Source organism: Lemur catta, chromosome 13 (assembly GCF_020740605.2).
Source record: "Lemur catta isolate mLemCat1 chromosome 13, mLemCat1.pri, whole genome shotgun sequence".
Lineage (NCBI taxonomy): Eukaryota > Metazoa > Chordata > Mammalia > Primates > Lemuridae > Lemur > Lemur catta.
Genome location: NC_059140.1, coordinates 12,987,354 through 13,009,352, shown reverse-complemented (window position 1 = coordinate 13,009,352; position 21,999 = coordinate 12,987,354). Strand labels below are relative to the sequence as shown.

The following is a 21,999-nucleotide window of genomic DNA, read 5'->3' as shown; positions in this document are numbered from 1 at the left end:
GATGGATAGACAGAAACAGACGACAGATAGATAATAGGTAGATGCTCACATATACAGACAGATAAAGATAATAAATTTTCCAAAACGTTTTACGGACACTGAAAGAATGAGCTATGGCAATTTCATGATCGTCTTAAACTATAAAGCAAAAGAACAATAAGTGAAAAATCCTTTCTTTACCTTTTCACCTGGGGGGCCAGGAGGACCCGGGGGGCCCTGTAAGAGAGAGCATTTTAGTTAAATATGATCCACAACCCTAGTGAGCTTTAAACCCTTCCTTGTGCTGAAGGTATCTTAGGATTCCGTGATTAACATGGCAATTATTTGTTAAATATTTTTCCTGGGCTGTAGATTGAAAATAACCAGAAATTGTTCCAGGACCTTATTAACAGTGATGGAAATATCTAAAGATCTTAGGCGTTGCCCTGTGGACTCCAACAACCTAACACACACCAGGACACAGTGTTAAGATGAAGCGTGAAGCCACCCACCAAGCTCTCTTAGGAGCCTGGAGTTTCCAGTTGGGAATCGCCTCTGTCCACTTTACAGATAACTGTTCATCTTAAAAAGTTGCTGACTCTTCGAGTTAGTAGATTGTAGTGAAATAAAAACACTTCCCAGGTTTGGAACAAACTTTCAGAATGCTCTTTATAGTCATTTTAAATAGAAAAAAAATAGTCATTCTTTACTTATAAAAGTGAGTCCTTTTATGTACAAGAACGAAAAGAGGCTACATTTACACAAATGACTAGGGGAAGAATTTTTGGATTTTACAATCCAAAGGGGAAAAAAACAAGTAAATTAAAAATACAAGCCTGAAAATCTCTCAAGAAGACCCTCAGTCAGGCGGCGAGAGGATGACACGCTCAGGCACATTACCATTCCTAGTAAACGTGGTGCTCGGCAAATGTCAGGATAACTCTCTTGTGCTCTCAGAGATGTGGTCGTCGGGAGGAGACGATGCCTCCCCTTCTACTGAGAATGTCAGAGTCTCCTCTGCAGTCAATCTCCGGGTGCTCATTTGTAAAAGTCTTTATATCAAATCAAATGCCACCTGTGCTGCTGCCTGGTCTGGGCCACAGCCCCTCGCAGACGCAGCGCCCACTGGCAGGACTGTATTTCTACAGACACGTCTCCCCGCCCCGTGGTGAAGTCGCCCAGGGCAGAGCCTGCCTCTGGACTCGCTCCCTCAGGCTGCGGACGTCACTGGCACCCAGCCGGCCCCTACAGGAATGACCATGCTATCTGCTCCGTGACGTCTTGGCATAACCATCCTGTTCCCATAGCTCTGAGGACAGGTGGACTGCAGGTGCCGACCATTTACTTTTCAGAAAGAGGCTGATTCTGCCATATCCAAACTAAGAGGGACCACCACTGTGTAAGTTTTTATTAAATCATTATTTAGTTTCACACCTCAGAACGGTGGTTCTTTAAACGACTGCCTCAGAGAGATGTCACCCAAAACTTACTGGTGGTCCAGTAAATCCTGGAGGGCCGACGGGACCTTGTAGCCCTGGCAATCCTGGGGAACCCTATAATTTATAGAGAAAGAAAGGAATTAAAATGCAAACCAGGGGGTGACTCAGCACTCAGCACTTAGAATCACTTAGCGAATGCTTACGGGCGCTCCAGGAGGTCCAGGAAATCCTCTTTCACCTTTCAGCAGGGTCCCAGGCACGTGGCCAAGTATTTCACCTGGGTCCCCCTGGAGGATGAAAAAAGAGGAGGAAGTTGTAAATATTGATATCCATGTAAAGAATCTTAAAACCCAGTGCACCATAGGCCCACACTACTGGCGTGGACGTGAGACTCCGTCTGAGCTGGAAGTAAACAGCGCGGCCGTATCTCCCACCCGTTACCACTGTCTAACGACCAGGGCTGAACGTGGAGATGGCCAAACAGAAGTGTCCACAACATTGTGCATGTGACTGTCCCCACTCTGGACAAGGGGCCCAGGCTCTGGTTGAAAGACAGCGTGACCATAGGCTGTTCTCACCAAATAAGGATTAACTTTTGAGAAAAGACTCAAGATGAGTGTTTTCATAAAACCAGGCGTGATGGTAAAGTTTATCTGTCAACGTGGCTAGGGCACATTATTTGATGAAACACCAGCCCAGATATTGCCGTGAAGGTCTTTTTCTAAATGAGATTAACATTTCAATCAGTGACCTTTGAATAAAACACATGACCCTCCATAATGCTGGTGGGTCTCAACCTATCAGTTGAAGGTTTTAAGAGAAAAAAAGACTGACTTCTCCAGAAGAAGAGAGAATTCCGCCTGCGAGGGCTTCAGACTGAGCAGCACAACCTGCTCCACCCTGCAGGCCTGCCCTACCCCCGGGGTCGGACTTGCCGGTCCCCACAGTCACATGAACCCATTCTTTAAAATCAAGTCTCTCCGCCCTCTCCCCCGACACGCACCCTACTGGTTCTATTTCTCTAGAGAACTCTAATACACCAGCTATTATGAGGATCCCATTTCTTAAACACAGGAACACACGCACTCTCAACCTCATTCAGATAAGTGATTGTCTCTACTGTAGCTTCTGGAACATTCTAAGGCTCCCTTTTATAGGGCTGCCTGGCTCCCTGGCCTGTATAAGACGCAGTGTGCACATCGTGGGGAGTGCATAGTCCGAGGTCAGCTTGATGACAGTGACGCAGCCCTGAGGCAGTGATACCCTGCCTGAGAAAGACTTTCACAGGTTCGTGTCTCTGAAATTTGGGAGAGGTTCTGTCTTCGCTCCCTGGTTCACAGTGAAGGCAACATTTACCACCACACGGTTTCAGTGTTTCCTATGTGTACACATGTAAGTTTGTGTATATTACGTACACATTCTTTTAACGTAATAGAGTTTAGGAAAATACATTGATAAGCAATCAGCTAAAGTGATTTACAGTAAATTTGTTTTAATGGTATCTGTTTTAAAAAGATTCCCTGTAATGAATCCAACAGAATAAAATAAATGAAATGTACCTTCATTCCTGGCAACCCCGGTGGTCCCTGAAAAAGAAAGTTTTGGTATTAGTGTTTGTTTTCTCAAAATATCATTAGCATTAAGATATAAGTACGAAAAAGAAAAAAAGAAAATGAAATGGAATGAGAAGAGAGAAATTATGACCAAAAAAAGCAATTCTGACTTAACCCTATACTCACAGGATTTCCAGCGAATCCAGGTAAACCAGGAGGTCCCAGTGGCCCTCTCTCCCCCTGAGGGAAACAGCAGAGAGTTGGTTACATGGCAAAACTCAGACACCGCCATGAGCTACTCTGCCCTACCCTTCACAGAAACTTCATTTGTGAGTTAAAAATCATTTCCTAAAAACAGTTTGTTCCAAGCTGTGTTACTGGGTGCTACCTCATGAAAGAAGAAACATACTTGATAGCATTATTAATAGGGGCCATGATTCATAATAGCACTTTCTAATTTGATTTAGTAATTTATTATAGGTAATAACTTTAGTGCTTAAAAGCAATTTTAGGATAAAAGTCTACAAAAAAGAAAAGCACTTTCCTATACATTAAATATAGGAAAGCTTTATGCCCTTATCAAATAAAGCGAGCTTTAAGACAAGTCACTTTGCAATTGTGTCAGATAAAACCATGCTATTCTACAGAGTAACTTCACCTGACCTGTTAACATGCAAAGCCCCACAAACATGCGCAGTGGGGAGGATCTCCCCATCTGAAGTTACCTTTGTGCCGTTGCATCCCGGGATGCCTGGGGGACCTGGTGGGCCATCTTGGCCAGGAATTCCCTGCAATTAAGAAAGTGAAAAATTAACCAATATAGTTTGCCATCCATGCTGGCAAAATATTTCATAAAAGAAGCAGAGTGCATTTTATATACATACAGGAAGCCCTGGGTTTCCAGGGTAACCGGATGCTCCTGGGGGTCCCTGTGAGGACGGAATAAAAGAGTTTCAGTGGAGAGCTGGGAAACCTCGTTTCCTCCTACTGCACCCCCCTGGTTAATGGAGTCGTACCCTAATTTCTGGCATGCAGAACATGCACACTAAGCAGATAGAGCCCTCTGCAGAAGAGGCTGAGGGCACAGCGCCCAGGTCTGCGGCAACAATCCTACAGCAAAAGCTGACTGCTAATCCCTTCTAAAATCACGGCTGCACATGCACAAAACAGCTCTGCCCTCGTTTCACCTTTTGTAATATCTAGTTTTAAAAAAGAGTATATAACTAACATTAAAATGCCAACATTTGGGAAGAATTTATGGGATAAATCAATTGGTTGGGGGAAAAAAATCAACAGTTATTTCTAGTTGAAATCCATATCTTCTCTATTCTACACAGCGTCGCTGCAGTTTACTCTGCCCAGACAGTCACAGATGTGCTCCCTCCAGCCTCCGCCCCGAGGGTCCGCGGGTGCGACAAGGCACACGCAGGCTACGCTGCACTTCCCTTCTAACTATGTCACGATAAGAAAATTAAAATGTTTACATTTTACGATGTCTTTCTATTTTTCTACCGTCAAAATTTTCTTACAAAGGTCTTCATTTTGCATTTTCCAGGAATAGGAGCAGCAAAGAGAGTGAAGAGAGCGAAGAGAAGGAAGACCGAGGTTAGCGCTGCAGACGACAGGACGCTCCGCGTTAAACGAAGCGCTCACGCTTTAATGCCTTGTGGCCGCGTCATTAATTGCCCCTCCCCCAAACGAAAACATGTCCACAAGAGACTCTTGAAGAACAAATGGGAGAAAACAAGTTTACAGAAAGGCAAGTAGGAAGGAGCTCATCTTGTGCACAGCACCAGTCGTGAGGACCAGAGGCCGGGAGGTGACAGGTGACGCTCACTTAAGGCCTTGTGCCCCCTGCAGGAGGAGCAGAGGAGAAGAGACAGAGGGAAAGGGGCAGGAAGGGAGCCCCCCTGGAATGTGTGGAGTGCCCCCGACTCTGGCAGCCAGCAGATCCCATCACGTTATCACCAGTTGTGACGATGTACTCAGTGCACTCACTCTTGTCCCTTTTGTTCCAGGTAGTCCTGGCTCTCCAGTGTCACCCTGGGATAGAACAGAAATGCCATTGTGATCGCTGCTTACCACAAGAATGTAGGTAATCTTAAACCCATCCCCACCCTCCAATGCCACAGTCAGGTGTACCTTTTGTCCTGGTGGTCCCTGCGGCCCCTCAGGTCCTTGCATTCCAGGAAACCCAATGACACCTTGTAACCCGGGGAGACCTCTTTCTCCCTGCAGAAAAGGAACGCAGTAAGTCAGGCAGAAGGCAGGATGACAGAGATAGAGGAAACCAATTGGTGGTCAACCGTGATGGGCAATTGTAGGGTCAACTTGACACGTTACGGGCTCTCCAGAGAGCTGGTGAGGCTGGTTTCTGGGTGCATTCGTGAGGGTGTTTCTGGAAGAGACTGGTATGTGGATCAGTGCGCTGGGTAGGGAAGACCCACCCTCACCCAGTGTGGGTAGGGGCCATCCAGTTGGTTGAGGGCCCAGATAGAACAAAAAGGCAGAGGAAAGGTGAATTCTCTTTCTTTTCTGGAACTGGGACCTCCATCTTCCTCTGCCCTGGAACATCAGAACTTCAGGCTCTCCAGCCTTTGGATTCAGGGATCTGCACCAATGCCCTCAAGTTCCCAGACCCCTGGCTCTGGGCTGAGGGTTACACTGCAGGCCCCTGGTTACACTGCAGGCCCTGGTCCTCAGGCCTTCAGACTTGGACTGAGCTTTGCCACTGGCTTCCCTGGTTCTCAAGCTTGTAGATGGCAGATAAGGGACTCCTTAGCCCCATAATCACATGAGCCAGTTCCCATGATAAATCCTTTCTCATCTATCTATCTACCATCTATCTCTCTACCTGGTGCTGTTTCTCTGGAGAGCCCTGACTAAAATACCTACCTTTCTAAGCATCATCCAACATTGCACAAGTCTATGTGAGTGTCTGAAAACAGACACTAAGTCCTACTTCAGGTGCCTTTTCTCTCCTCTGTTTTAAGCTCTTGAGGGCAGAAAATATTTGTACATGACATCTGTGACATCGCTTTATATACACTAAATGCCACATCACTTGTTGGGTAAATAACAGAGAGTGGGATTTTTTTTCATGGTCTTGATTATAATCTCACTCAGTTAGTGGAGCTCTCTTGTGCTCCACAGTCACAGTGCTGAGACTTTGTGCCCTTGAAGGATGAACGCGAAATAAACACGGTGGAGCAGCAGAGCACCCAGACATACGGACTGGCAGGAGCACGGGGAGAGGGGGAGCCAGCCCCTGTGAGCACAGCAGCCCAACCAGGGGACACACGGGTGACACCTGGAGGAATGTGGCACTACCACTGCATCCTGGAAATAGTAGTTGTTCTACAAGCATAAAGGAGCAAGTGGTATTTTAGAAGACAGCCGTATTTAGATTGCCTACACAAGAACGCCTGTAATCAAGATTAAAAAATCAAGAAAACTTGTTTGCTTTACAGTCTGTGGACTTGAATGCTGTCTTACAATACAAACTGGGTGGATTAAGTCATCGCTGTTAGCTGATTTAAAAACAGAAAGCCCTTTGGAGATTATAGGCAGGAGTACTCAGTGTTCAGTGCTTTTCTCAAAGTTGTATTAGTTCAAAGTAAAAACAAACTGACAAGCTATACATTATATAACATAAACATTTACCCCCGAAATAGCACATTACTGGGAGTTACTTAAAAGTTTTTCACCATCTCATAATTGAAATGAAGCAAAACAAGAGCTTTCAAAGTCATCCTTCTTTCCAGACCGTTCAGCTGGCCTGGAACCCACTGGTGAATTACATGCCCCCCCCATGCATCTCTGCAGGTGCAGAAGTGAGGCTGTGAACTCGGGGCTCCGCCCCCCAGGCCTCCATGGAGCTGTACGTTTACTGGGAAGTGTAAGTCAGGAGTCTAAGAACAATGTTTGAATAAATGTGGGAGAGATTATTTCAAACTCTACGGGCCAGGATAAAATAGTGAATGGATTAAAGAAAATTAAGCCCTACAGACTGGCAAGCCCCTCTGGGCCGGCAGCACCCAGAGAGCCGCCCAGCAGGAGCAGGTGCTGATCCGCTGAGGGCCTCTGCACGGGACTCCAGAGGGACTGTGGCTCCTTCTGCCTGAGGCCCTGTGAAGGTGGGGGACGAAAATCATTCCCAGCAAAGACTTGTTCAGATGAAGAGCTACTTAAATACGTTCATCCTTAACTTGCAGAAATGGCAAAAGGATACGACTGCAGAAAACACAACAGTGAGGTCCCTTACACAAGGTCATCGAACTGGGGCACCTAGTTTTCAGATGCAGGAAAATCCTCCTCAAAATATAATCAGACTGAACTTCAAACGGCCAGCTAAGAAAATAAATAAATATGGAATTGTGATTCCCCGGGTAACCCAACATGAGATAGGAAGGAAATGAGAAAGGTGTGTCAGTGCAAACGCTTTCTAACACATTTGGTGTAGTGTTTTTAGTACTTAATTAATATTGGCGGTATGGCTGAGACCAGCAATGATAAGATTTTATAATTCTCAATGTAGTCATGGAATGCACTGAGGACCAGAGCTGATTAACTGATTTCTGCAAGTTTCTCACTGAGTCAGCACTAAAGCCAGAAATAGAAGTGAGGTCAGACTGCACTGCAGTGCCTGTTTTTTTAGGTCACTAGAACAAGCTGTTTCCCAGCAGAACATTAAACAATTCACCAACATTATGTTAGCCCGACGTAGCGACCCTTTTATGTCCATTTCACAGATAGGGAAATGAAGATTCCAATGCTTAGCTGACTTGTCACATGTCACTGGGTGACCCTTTGTGCTCCTGGGAACGGAATACAGAAATCCGAATTCCCAGTCCTTGCTTTTACCGCAAGAACACATTCCTTCCCAAATGTCACCAGAACACTTAAGCAATCCCTCTATCCCAAGAGTTTTGAAATGAAGTAGCTAAGAAGGAAGTGACTCCTCCATTGACATGGTTCTTGCCACTCCCCACATTTTTTTTTAACTTTCCTAATCGTTTGTCCAGACAAAAGTGCACATGAATAATCTAATACCCCGCACCCCGCCCAGGGTTATTATGGGAACCAGAGCAGAGCAAATAGACAGGATAAGCATTCAAATAGCTATACAATTAGCTGGCAAACAGCATGAGCTGTATGGGGGCCAAGTTATTCCTCCGAGCTTTTAGCCATTTCCACAGGGGTTCTAGGAAGAGCAAAGAGCTGGACAAGTTGTGCAAAGGTTACTGGAGCCAGGAGTTTCCAAGCCAGACTTTGCAGCTGCAACTGGCAACACTACAGTAGCGACCACCATCTTCTGCTGGACCTCCAGGCATGATGTGCACAGTTAACGCCAGGGAGTAACAGGACCCCTGGTCATCTGTTTCCCAGGGTGTGCTAATGGCAAGGTACAGAAAAACATGGCGGCCACATGCTTCATGCCGGGCCAAGATGAAAACCAGGAGCACTGTGTATCACAGCATGATAGTTTAAAATGGAGGAGTGAAAAGAAAAGTCTGTGAAAACATGACACAAAAAGTTTTGATGCAATTGCATCTTGTGGTTTCATTCTTGAACATCAGTGCAATGTATTGTCCTAATCAAAAAAATAAAGTTTATATACCAACAATGGAAATGATTACTGCTGTGTCTTCAAGTGATGAAATTCAGAATTTGAGAAGGAAGAATAAAATGCCATTGTCTACACAGATGAAAGAATACAACATAGAGAACAATCTTGGCTTGAAATTAGCCATTCTAAATTAGGCATGAAATAGAGTTTCATGCATGGAGCAACTTAAGTATTTTTGCTTAACATATTATCTACAGTAAGCATATACTTTTAAAAACTCCATAAAATGTGAGGAGAAAAGGTTATTTTATAATGCCCAATTATTTCTCTGTCTCTTACAATGCTTGTGGAAACAAGTTCACAATTCAGGAAATCAATCACTAGAATATATAGCTCCCTTCATATCTAATTCAGAAATTCAAATGTACACAGAGCACCCAAGACAGCTGAAGTTGAAATAGTATGAAGTTTCCAAATTGGGGCGATAATACAATTACCAAAAACAAAAGCTGAAGTTAACACAAAATATGCTTAGAATAAGCAGTCATCAAAATTCCATTATCGAAGGCCATATTACACTTGTTTCGATGGCCAACATAAAATCCCTATGTTTAAATCAAAATCTTGACTAATTTTTCAAATTTAAAATAATATAGTTACAGAGCTTCACAGTGGACAGAAGCACACACAAAAAGGTTGCCAGGGCACTGGGGTTCCCCCACGCATGGATTGTTCTGCTTTCTAAGGAATGAACCCAGCAAGTGGAGAGCTGTACCCATTCCCCACCTCTATGCTGTCCGTTCTTCAAAGGCAAGGATATTGTTTCACTCATTCCAGTGTTTGGAACAAACTTTGAATTCAATGAAAGCTGGAGAATGGATGATGCGCTAACCAACAGTACAACATGACTCCGAGCATGAGGTAGGGTCTGCCATATGTATCCTACAAATGACAAAAGGCAGCAAAATGAGGCTGGATGGGATCCCAGTATCCTTCCCAGGCTAAGCCTCCAGGCACCAGCACAGACTGGCTGGCGTCCGCACCCCTGGCTGAAGTGGCAGCAGAGAAAGCTGTGCTCTGGACACCATACTGGATCAGCTGTTTCCTTCTGTCATCTGGTGCCATGAGATTTCAGTTTCCAAGCAAGACTGCAAATAATTAAGGCATCTGGAGCCAGAGCTCACCAAGCATTCAATGAAGGGGAACGATTTCAAGGGATGGGTCACAGTCAATGGGTGACTGTGGAACTCAGCCAAAAATTCCACAAGTCCAATTCCTTGAGCTCAGCCACAATCAGACATCTGCAGGGCCATTTCCTGAATGCCGAAGCTGCTGGGAAAGTGGTGGGAAGGCTGCAGTCAGTGTCATGGGGTCATGGAAAACTGTGCAGTGAGGCCCCACTGGGAGCTCCGTCCACGCCATGAAGCTTGACATTGGGGCAGGAATATCGCCACCGCTGCACGGGAGGGGACATAACACACATGGCCGGAACACCCACAGGGCTGCTGTCCCTGAGGGAGACACGAAGCTCTCCTCTGTTCTAGGAGACATACAACCAGATTCTTAAAAGAATGTATATATGTTAATTAGAAGTATACATTTCTTTAATGAATGAAATTTAATAATGTGGATTGTTTCGCTGAAATGCTATATTTATCATCACTGTTATTTCTTGCATTTAAACATTTAATATTAAAGCGAGAAACAGTAAATCGCTAAAGCATGCACAAAAGCATGGCTGCAAATCTTCATCTTCTTCCCCAAACTGTCATTTTCTCTCTCAACCCCTGATCCTGAGCTTCAGGTGGTCCATGCTAGGAATCTCTGCATAGTAGCTCTCCATCAAATATGTGGGTATCTTCCAAGAGCTTTAGCAACTATGTACAGATGAGCCTCAACTTAAGACGGGCACGTCTGGATAAAACCATCATAAATTGGAAATATCCTAAATTGAAAATGCGTTTAATACACCTAATCTACTGAACTTCATGGCTTAGCCTAGCCTGCCTGAAATGTGCTCAGAACACTTAGCCTACAGCTGGGCAGAATCATCCAACACAAACCTATTTCATAATGAAGTGTCGAATATCTCATGCCATTCACTGAATAGTGTACCAACAGTGAAGAACAGAATGGCTCTTTGCTGTTGCCTGGCATGTGAGAAATTATCATACCGCACAGCACTAGCCCAGGAAAAATACCAAAATTCAAAATTTGAAGTATGGTTTCTACTGAGTGTGTACCGCTTTTGCACCATCACAAAGTTGAAAAATCTTAAGTTGAACTATTGTGAGTGAGTAGGGGACCATCTGCATGGGGGGGAGGGGTTGGGAAAAAGTTGAAAGTTTAAGAGCTTATTTCTAAAAATGAGGCCACTCTTATCTTTTCAAATCCAAAGGGAGAGAGGAATCCAAATATGTTAAAAAAGAAAAAATAAGCTCCCCAATCCATGACCTTCATATATTATACGATCCATTCTATTTCTAGACTTCTGGATTCATCCTGCCTCTTCTAAGCCATGTGGGGTTGGCGTGAGTAGGCTGACCCGCCATGGCCCCTTACCTGATGGACCTCCATGTTCCTCCCTGTGACCATCACTGGCCTTGTGACCTTGAGACTGCAGAGGAGGGAGATGATGAGGTCTGCGTGAAGCATGGGAGAACTGTGCCCAAGTGCTGCAGTGTACCCCGGCCAAAGGACAGTAGCTGGGGTTGGAGAGGCAGGAGTTGGCCTGGATGTACAGGAAGTGATGTGGAAATGCCTTTCTCCCTATGGCCAAGCCGGGACTGCAGTTTTCATACTGGACTTCCAGCCTAAGGATTCTTGAGTGGAAAATCCCGACCCCTGTGGGTAAGGTCCATGTCACGGATAAGGTCCACCCTACGTCCAGCACATGGTTCATCAGCCTGAGACTGCCTGCGGACACAGCATCTAACATAGAACTGTCTCCAGAGGTCTGTGCTCATTTGCTAGACAAGTCCTGATATTAAAACATTATTTGAGCCCACGATGGATTCTGGCACAATTCTAGGCTCCAGTATTCTAATTTGAATTTCAACCTTTGCTATGAAGTTGATTGATAGAACCAAAGGCCTAAGTCAACTGCAATCCAAAGCTAGCAGAATGACGATTACAGAAGAGATGCACAGGGAATATTACTGATTGAACAACTTTTGCAAAGAAATAAAACTGTAGATATTTTCTGATCTATGAAAATCCACTTTGCACATTAGCTTGTAAGAAAAAAAAATGAATTAAGAAGAATCCTTCACAAAATACTTTCTAAAGAACTATCATTCAACACAAGAATAACTCAAGAAAGCCCTAAGTGCAGTCTTATTATAAACAATTTAAAACTCTTCCCCTAAAGCCATCAAAAAGCAAACAAACCATCTGACTTCACTGATCCAGTATAAATGTTCTAACAAAATTGAGTGCTGACAAATTTTTGGCAGCAAGGGGAAAAAAAAAAAAAACCTTAAACATTTCCAAGGCTTCTTAAATCTTATAAAAGCCCCAGACATTTCTCCCTGATGAGAGCCGAGAACCTCTAATGGAGGGAGGGAAGGCACACAGCAAAGCTGTGAGCAGTAGCAAGTGCTGGTTTCTTATCCTCTTTCAGAAAAATCAGCCTAAAATGCTTTCATTAGTTCTTACTCCAAGGCAGTAATCTGCTTAAAATATTTTTTAGATAAAACTATTTTAAGTCACTCCCCCAAAGTAATCCAGCTCCCAAGTTGGAAAATAAGAGAAACATTATGATAATGTTTTTCCAAAGTCTTGTGGGCTTATTCAATCAAATCCTGTGTGTACCTTTCCCCATGTGGTTCGCCTTTAATCAATAGGTTATTTCCATCTTCCCATCCACCCACAGCCAGATGCAGTTTGCTCTCTGCAGGTGTCAATGTGAAGGTCCAAGCTCCCTGCCGGGTCTCTAGTGGACACCAGGTCTCCCTCCCTCACGTCACTTCCTTCCCTGTTTCAGCCTGGCGCCCCACCCCAAGCAGCACCCCAGGGCCCCGCACCACCCAGCCCAGTCCCAGGGGCTGCCTCCACCTGAAATGCTCCACCTGAAATCCCACCCTGCCACGCCCTGGCACCTCAGACACACCCAGGAACCTCAGCCCAACATCCGTCCCTCAACACACTAACTGCCATGGGAGTTGTGAAACATATGCAACTCACATGTCTCTTCACCTTGGGAGCCACGAGAATTATTTTTCAAGTTGCAGATAACTCACCCACAGAAAACAATAAAAAAAAAATTTTTTTTTCATTAAATTAGAAAGGATCATTTTGTTTTTGAAGTTTTTCTTCTATTTTTGTAATAAAACACTGTGGCCCTAAGGAAAAAATTTTTTTTTCTAGAGTGGCAGTCAACATGTTAAAGTAGGGCTCCCACACACAGGTGACCTGGAGAAACTCTTCCCAATGGAACAGGCAGTGGGTCCCGTTGTCGTAAGAGGCAGAGAAGCATCAAGGAAGCCTTGGTGGGCTCTGGCTTCTCCCCACCAGAGGGAGCTGTGGGACTGCACATTTCCCCCAAATTCACTAGCACTAAAAATATTCAATGTTCAGTGCCATTGAACACATTACTGTGGGCAAAGCTGAGAGAAATCACTTTGATAAGGCCTAAAAGATGGAACACTATGAGAAAGAATTTTAATTAGCATTCAAATTTTAATTTAAGGCAAATAATAAACTGATAATCTGAATATTGAGGCCCTTATATTATAGGTAAATGCTGTGACCCTAGAAATAATGTGAATTGTGGACTTTTTTCAGATTGTTTCTTTGTAACCATTTTATAAACTGGGAGAGTATTTTAATCTAATGATAACACAGAAAATAAAGTGAATTCAGTTCTATAAATAACTGTATGGAAATAGAAAATACTGAAAAAATTAAATCCTGCAAAACATGCATGAAACAGATACACATTTAGCAGAGAGGTCTCTTAAGAAACTATTACTAAACACCCCACTGACAGGAAAATGTAAAGGCTTTTCTAGTCTACTACAAGTTTATAGAGAACTTATGCTTCAGGTAATTTAATCCTTTCTCTTTATTTTTGCCAATTCTAAAGGAAAAAAAAATCCATGCAACTTTTAATGGCTTCCAAAGAAAGTGATGACATAATCTTCCTTGCTAATAAATTAGTTTATCAACATGGATGCTGATGGAAATCAAAATCATGCTCTGCCTAAATCTATTATCTTATATTCTGCTTCTCACATACAGATTTAAAAATTATCTTTAAAACCATAACAACAGTATAAACATAAAAGATGCTACACTGCAGGCTTGGAAACTTACTTGATATGGCCCTGGACAGTTGCAGATGTTACACACTGCAGCGAGTAGGAGCTGAGTCCAGCCATTGAAGCTTGGTATAGGCCCAGCAGAGGGACAGTTATCTATTATGCACAGAGCTGAGTAAAATGCAGTGGTAGCACATTCACCCCTACCACAAGCAGGGATCATGTTTTACTTGCTTTTCTTTGGCACAGCTCCCAAGAGCCAACTGACAAGTTCCTCTTCTGCATACACTCCCTGGGTGGGCCTGCCCAGGTGACAGGGATTAGCATCAGGCCCAACACCGTGGTTACCCCAGTGGTAACCTGGGGGGGACACCCCAGGGATGCCAGGACACACCAGCAGCCATACAGGAAGGAGGCAGCCTCCATGCAGAGTCTAAAACAATGAGGCTTAGTGCTGACCTGCCGGGAGGTGGAAACCCAACAGAGGAATGGCCTAATCCGAGGTGGGCACTTAAGTGCCCAGTCACCATTACTTAGATTATTTTTTAAGTGAAGACTAACCTCAAAGAGTTATAAACAGACACTGCATGAATGAATGTTTCACACTTGAGCTCTGGCACTGCAGGCATGATGCTGAGAATCTGCATATATAATAAAATCATACCTTTGCTCACCAACACTGTTGCCCTTTCTCTTTTTTTAAGTTCCATGAAATTCTTAAAATTCTAGGTCATGACTTAAAGATCTGGGGGAAGGAGAGAGATTGCAGGAATACAAATAATTGATAACAAAATAGCAACAAGAGGTAAGCTCCTTTCCAAGTTTGGACAAAGGAAAAATGAATCTTTTTCTCGTAAAGACACATGGCTTTATTTTCATTTTTTCCAAGCCAACAACCTTGAGATTTAAAGAGAGGTACTCTACATTATCAGAAAATTTGAGAAATAGCAATTAGTGCTTAAGTAGCTAACTGGCTGAGAATGTTATCAACTTGAACTTAATAATGTGGGTGTGAGGCAGAGTCTTGGAACAAAACTAGGACACATAAAAGTCAAGAAATGCCACAATCTAGGTCACGGGTTTTTTTGGGATTTTTTTTTGAGGGGGTCTGTGATAACACTAAACATACAAAATGCAAAAGAAATACTCTGAAGATAAAAATTATAATTAATAATACAAAAATGTGCAAGATATTTCTTCAAGTTTAACCTTGAGAGGAATTGCCAATTGGCAAATAAGAAAAAAAAATCTTTTTTACTTTTTTTCCTTAAAAATGTGTTAATGAATACTAAATACAGTCATCTATCAAAATTGGGATTTACGGGTGCCATGCCAGGGGACGTCCCGGTCCGTGCAGCTCCCTGCCAGGGCGTGCTGCCCGGGGGTGCCTGCAGCTGGCCGGGCCGGGGCTGTGGCCACGCCTTCCTCCACATCTCCCCTGGCATCCAGTACAGACAGCACATGGTAGCTGTTCAACAGATATTTCCACGAATGAATCAGGAAACACAAAATTTTAAAGATCCCAAGAAAATAATATAAACTCACTGAGAGAGTGCATCTTTAGAAACCCAGTTTTCAATCTCTACCGCAAAACAGGCATCTGCACTCTGGGTGAAGGGGACGGGGCTTTGGGAATCTTGCCTTCTACGTTCTCACTGGTCCTGGCTCCAGCACCAACCACTTGGACTCTGAAAATCACCTTTGCCCCGTGTCATTCAGGGATGACCCTACCTGCCCGGCTTACCTGGCAGCATTACTGTAAAGACCAAATTTGATCAAGTTCTCAGTTACTTTGAGTGGCACAAAACACTAAACAAATGATTCTCAAGTAAACCATTCTGACTTTACTATTACTTACATCATATATATCTATAAAATGTATATTTACATATATTTTGCATTTTTTTCATTATTTCTATGTCCATTGAGCCAGCTGCTCTTCCATAAAGCCACAGAATGTTTGAAAAGAGAAAGGAAATTCCATGATGTTAGTGTTCCCATCAGTCATGGTCCAGGAAGCATCTCATTCCTGTTTCTGTGGCTACATCTGACATAAGAAAATAAGAATTTCTTGGGTATTTTTAAAACATGACAGTTTTTAGACACTCCCCCATTTACCTTATGCAAAAAGTTTTGTGTTTTTTTCTTAATGAATACTTCTGAAATTAATTCTTTTCAAGCCCAGGGCACCCTGTTGATTCTCTCAGGCCAGCCTGGGTCTCTGTGAGGCCACCACACTCCCGAGGAATCTCCTGGCTGCCTCCATTGTTAGCTGTAAATATCCGATAACATACATGGGCCCGATATCCTCAAATAACTTCCTTACCCCCAACCAAGTTACTTGGCTGTATCTTATCACTGATAACATTTTCCCCAGGATGTTGCAATAATTTCAATACTCTATTAATCAGAATCTAAAAGATAAGAACAGTTCCAAAGAGGTTGAAACGTGACAAATCAATTTTGCCATATAATACAATGTAATCTCGGTGGGGCTTGGAGTTTCACTAAGCCTGCTATGTGCTTAACTTCACTAGTTTGAAAAAGCAGTGGTCAGATGGATCTGAGTTAATAAAAAAACCTGAATTTTAATCTATTTTCAGTAAACTTCACTGATTAACTTTAAAACATGTACAAGTCACTCAAGGAAAGAAATTAAGTAAGATGTTGAAGTTTTGTTTTGTTTTTTGCTCAAAAATCTTCATTTTTGAACTGAACAGATAAGAAAAGCATACAATTGCACAATCAATACAAAATAATGATGCATAATTAACACAGAAATAGCTACTTCTTTGTACTTAAAAATGGCCTTCCCTCAGCTGGTAAACTTCCTTCACCTCAATTTTGTTCACAAAGCTGGCAAGCCTGTTTCAAAAGCTAACAGGGGGATATATGCTAACCCAGGGTATAGCTCAATTATTTAAAATTTTAAGTCAGTAAAATCTTATTTAATGCCATTTTTACTATTTTGTAGAGGTTTTAAAGGTTAAATGTATAATATTTTATATTTTTTTCTTAATTACTTAAAGGTAATAGACTAAAATATTAAGTACTTTGGCTAGGAACCAAGATGCAAAAACAGACAAATTGCATTACAGTTTGCAAATTAGGAATTATTACCTTTCTCATAAAACTAGAATATAGAATGTAGAGTGTTAAAACATGTGACATTTTCCTATCTATTTTGGTATTTGAATTAAAAAAAAAATTAATTAGAGGATAGATGACCAAGTGTGGGTCTGTTAGAGAGAGAGGGAGACACAGAGCACAGAAAGAAAGAAAGAGAGAGAGGGAGACAGAGACAGAGAGACAGAGACTGAAAGACGGAGGCAGAGAGACAGAGACAGATACATGGAGATAAAGAGGGAGAGAGAGAGAGACAGAGAAGATGCCTTACAGAGACTTGTCAGGGCTCACCTGGCTGCAACGTCCCCCTCGCTCCCACTCTGAGAGTCTGAGGTCTCTGACACAATAACCGAGGCGGTTTCTCTTTGGCAAGTGGAGGCTGATCAGTCATGCACCCTGAAATGGCCTTCCCCGTCTCCCAGATACAAAATTGCTAACTTTGTGGAAATTCTGAGCTCCACCGAGAATTCTAAACCAAGGGGAACCCACCAGGCACCCCTGATTCTCCACAGGCAGCATCAGCTCCTTTGGTGAAGAAACAGAGGAAAAGGAACCATCTTCCTTACAGCTGTTTGACGTCGCAGGTAAAACCACTATAGTTGTTTAGGTCCAGAATTTCAGAATGACTAATATGGCAAGGACAGGGAGACCGCCCTGTCTCGGCCTAAGAGCAGCCCTGCAGAGTCCTGCTGTGCGGTGAACACCAGAGCCCCCATCCCTGAGGTCCTCTAGATACACCCTCGCAGGGCAGAGCCACACCTGCTGTGCTCGTCTTCTCAGGTGGGCAAGGGGTGCCCGATGACAAGAAGAGACGTCAAGCAGAGGACATAGGCACTCCTTACAGATCTCAGCCAGGACAGCTGTGCAGGTATCTAGAGTCCTGACAAGCTGTGTGCTTCTGAAATAAAATCACCTGCACGCTCCTAGGACTGATACTTAATTACCTGATGGAACACAGGAAGCAGCTTGGGGCGTGGTGTCCACGGCAGGGACAGAATATTGCACAGGATGGAAGATGACATTGTGTATGTTCTCATCTGTCACTGGGTGAAGCAAATTCCTTTACAAATCGGATTCTGAACTACACTCACTGAGTAGCTTGCATATAGTGTAAGTTTTTAAACATATACCATCTAGACACTATTTTAGGGCATACTGTACTTCACAAGTGGCTCCTGCTGTCCCTCCACGTGGCAGAGAGCCTTGGAAGCGATGTGTCCCTAGAGAGCCTTCAGGTTGGGGAAATTTATTTTTAAATATATGAAAGATACACACTTGGAATTCAGAATACAACTTTCTAAAGGCAAATAAGTGAGATATGAAAGGAAACAAATGGTCATGCTCTCTCCATGTTGTCCATAAATTACAATCTTGGTCCTTATCCAATAGTAAGATCAAAGAATGATATCCGGTAAGGTGTCTCTAGACTGGGGACAGTAATCAGAATAATTGTTTAAAAAAGTCAGACAAGATTTAAATAAAGTTATTTCCAATACTAGGGGTCCACTTCCCATCCCCAAATAAAAGGATTTTAGAAATAAAATATGGAGAACTAAACAGATTAGCAAATCAAAAAAACACAGACAGTGACAAATTTTCCCAGCTGTGACTGCTTCAACTCAGGTACCATGTGATTTTTCAAAACAGAAAAAGAGGAGAAAAACCAGATGGTATTTGGGATTCAAGAAACTTTGATTTTCACATCAGCAGCTGTGAAGAGGAAGGAATGATGAAGGAACGCTGGCTAAATACTGCTGATTCACTGTTACCCTTGTTCTCAGAATACATCAGCAAGAAAGTATTTGAACTGAGGAAATGTCTACTAGTAACTAATAACCCATTATGGGCCTGACCTTCCTTCGTGTCACATTAGTGGAGATTTCTGACATTTACTGCATACCAAAAAGTCCCTTTTGATAAAATGACGTTTCACTCCAGCAAGGCCAGTAACGGCAGAGTGCTCAAGTACCTGTGGCATTTGTAGGGAAGATCGAAATCGGAGGTTGGCACACATTTAGATTTGGAAGGGCTTTTAGAGATCTCCAACCCTAGATTGGAATGACTAGAACTTTTTCAGATTGAGAAATCTACAGTGATTATAAGGACACCTAAACATGGCTGCCACACATCTTCACCCTAGGGCCAGTGTGTGAGATATGTCCCATGTGTCAGTATAAATAGAAGTGCTGTGGTCCGAGTGTTTGTGTCCCTCAAAATTCACATGTTGAACTCCTAACCCCAAGGGGACAGTATTAGGAGGTGGGGGCTTTGGGAGGTGACCAGGCTCCTGAATGGGGTTAGTGCCCTGAGAGAAGAGACCCAGAGAGGCGCCTCTCCCCCTGCCCGGTGCGGGCGCAGCAAGAAGGCATCGTCTGTGTGGTCGCACACCCCAGACGGCGGATCTGCCAGTGCCTTGGTCTTGGACTTCCAGCCCCCAGAGCTGTAAGAAACACATTTCTGTTGTTTAAGCCACCCAGTGTATTTTGTTATAGCAGCCCGAGCTAAGACAAAAAGAAACAAATCCCTGTCCCCATGTAAAATTCCAGGGTCCCTGGGTCCCTCTTGTGCTGTTCACCCTGCTGTGGATGCTCCACACCCGGAGTTTCTGCCTCTGGCTCCACGGCAGCCACCCCCACCCACTGCCTGGTCCCCAGCGCTCTGCCGTCCCACAGCATCACTACACGAGGGGTCCACAGAGCAGCACCTCCAACACCCCTGCAGGAACAGGAAGAGGACCATGCTGCACAGGCGGGCAAGGGGGGCTCTTGGAAACAGTGTGTCTGCGTGTGATGTGTGTCTTGTGTATGTATGTGTGTGTGTGTTGTATGTATGACATGTGTATGTGTGGTGTGTATTATGTGTCTATTTAGTGTGTGTGCTGTGTGTATGTGTGTGAATCTGTGTGGGGGTGTCATATGTGTGTATGTTTGTGTGTGGTATGTGTGGTGTATGTGCAGTGTGTGTATGCAATGTGTGGCATGTGTGTGTGGTGTGTGTGGCATGTGGTGCATGTGTGTATGTAGCATGTGTGGTGTGTGTGGTATGTGTATGTAGTGTGTGGCATGTGTGTTGTGTGTGGTGTGTATGTGTAGTATGTGGTGTGTGTGGTGTGTGTGGCGTGTGTGGTGTGTGTGGTATGTGGTGCATGTGTGTATGTAGCATGTGTGGTGTGTGTGTGGCATGTGTGGTGTGTGTGTGTATGTAGCATGTGGCACGTGTGTGGTGTGCGTGCACACTCGCGAAGCAGAGGCGAGAGCACGCAGGTGGGCAGGTATCAGAGCACACGTGTCCATGTGCCATGAGCAGAGATAAAGGCCAAGCAGACAAACACGGAAAGGATTAGGAGCTTGTGGTGGGAAGAGAAGAGAGGAGAGAGCAAGGGCTGGGGTGTGGCAGTGCGGACACATGCCGGCTCTTCTTGGGGGCACCTGCCACCCCAGGAGACCCTGGGCTTCAGCCTAGGTCGCTGTGGCCCTGGACCTGGCACCTCTCACACCCCTTACACGGCGCTCCCTCCACTCTGTGCCCAAACCGCACTTCAGGGTGTCAGGCTCAGTCAGTCCCCATCACTTCGGCCGGGGCAGACAAGACGCTGCGCTCCGCTGTCAAGCATCCTCTCTTGGGAAGAACGGAGCATCCCTCCAGGGCAGGAAGGAAGGGCAGCCCCAGCCTGTCCCCAGGGCTCCCAGTGTGTGGTCCGGACGGCCGCGGGCATGCTCTTCCTTGCCAAGCGCTGGCCGGACTCAGGGCGAGACACCGGCCTCTCGGTGCTCCGACTCCCTACCAGGAGTCCACACTTGCCACCCACACCGCCGCACCAGGGTGACTCATGAGGCAATGTTTATAAAACACCGTGAACCAGGAGACACGGTGCTGCGTCCCAGAGCCCACGTGGGGAGCAGACAGATAGTCTGGAACAAGCTCCACACAGACACCTCCCACGCTCGCCCAGAAATATTGATCATCAGCAAGAAGAGTCCAGCAAAGCACTTGCAGACAGACAAACAACTGTGGTGCGACAGACACTTCACATCCATGAAAATAGCCCGTTAAATTTCTGGGGTCTTGTAAGTGCAGGTGAGAAGACAGTGATGAGGGGGCAGTTGTCCATGGCAGTTTCCCAAAGTGTCACAATTTCCACCCCAAATCAGAGTAAATCTTATAGAAAACAGGAAAATGAGGTGAGGAGGCAGAACTCCCAGCATCCCAGAGTGTGGGCCTGAGCTTTAGGGGCTCACCTTTCACTCCCCCAGATCAATTTCGGCCCCTGGGGGATTCACTCTCAGGCCCAGCCTGCTTTTCCTCGGAGGGCCAGTGGAGTGCTCGCTCAGGGTTGTATCTGTGCCGTCCTGAGCGTGTAGGGCAAGCGCCGCATCTGCCCTGCCAACCCCTGCCCGACTCCATCAGCACCCGCAGGAGCACACGCAGGGGGGTGTGGATGTAAGTAGTTTACTGGGTCTGCTATGGGCGAGTTCCATTCCTCACCAGTCTTCCAGGGACAACCGCTTCGGAACCAAGCATGTCGCCAGATGCTCTGGAATTCACATGTATCACTCATTAGCAAAGACATCCCTCCTCCATTTGTAGAGAGGTCTAACCAGGGAGGGACTTCAAACCAGGAAGGATTTCGTTACAGCATTTTAGAAATTAGACGAGAATCATTGTTAGCTTCTCACATCAGATTCTCACGTGGAGAAATCTAGAAATGATCGGATTTGGGGCCAGGTAGCATTACACTTTTACGAAACTGTGAGGTTCCCCAAAGAGGTGGGCTGAGCCGCTAGGTGGATAAGGTGTTCTTATATATCCTTACCATTTTTAATGGATTTGCCAAAGGGGAGAAACAAAACAAAGGGGCACCACTTCCCCACAGTCATCTGGTTTGCCCATTAACTCTGACTAATTCTTCCTTCGTTTAATTGCACATTGTGCTAAACCACTTCACAAGGATGAGGGTTCTGCTAGTATCGTTTGTGAGAGTGCAGTGCTCCACACCCTCACTCCATAATTACCCAGCACCATTACGTGCTGTCTAGAAACACATTTGAATGTTCATAATATTCTACCAGCAA

At 44.5% G+C, this 21,999-nt stretch overlaps 1 protein-coding gene across 1 annotated transcript in view; it reads right to left on the bottom strand.

Annotated features, from left to right (window-relative positions):
* COL4A1 (collagen type IV alpha 1 chain) overlaps nucleotides 1-21,999 on the bottom strand; it is a 147,366-nt gene that overhangs the window by 54,856 nt on the left and 70,511 nt on the right. Inside the window, exons 3-11 of the mRNA XM_045567351.1 lie at nucleotides 5,114-5,203; nucleotides 4,970-5,014; nucleotides 3,856-3,900; nucleotides 3,697-3,759; nucleotides 3,158-3,211; nucleotides 2,978-3,004; nucleotides 1,622-1,705; nucleotides 1,470-1,532; nucleotides 181-216 (exon numbers count right to left, since the gene is read on the bottom strand). Of these exons, the coding sequence (XP_045423307.1) occupies nucleotides 181-216; nucleotides 1,470-1,532; nucleotides 1,622-1,705; nucleotides 2,978-3,004; nucleotides 3,158-3,211; nucleotides 3,697-3,759; nucleotides 3,856-3,900; nucleotides 4,970-5,014; nucleotides 5,114-5,203 (507 nt within the window). The remainder of the gene's footprint in view (nucleotides 1-180; nucleotides 217-1,469; nucleotides 1,533-1,621; nucleotides 1,706-2,977; nucleotides 3,005-3,157; nucleotides 3,212-3,696; nucleotides 3,760-3,855; nucleotides 3,901-4,969; nucleotides 5,015-5,113; nucleotides 5,204-21,999) is intronic.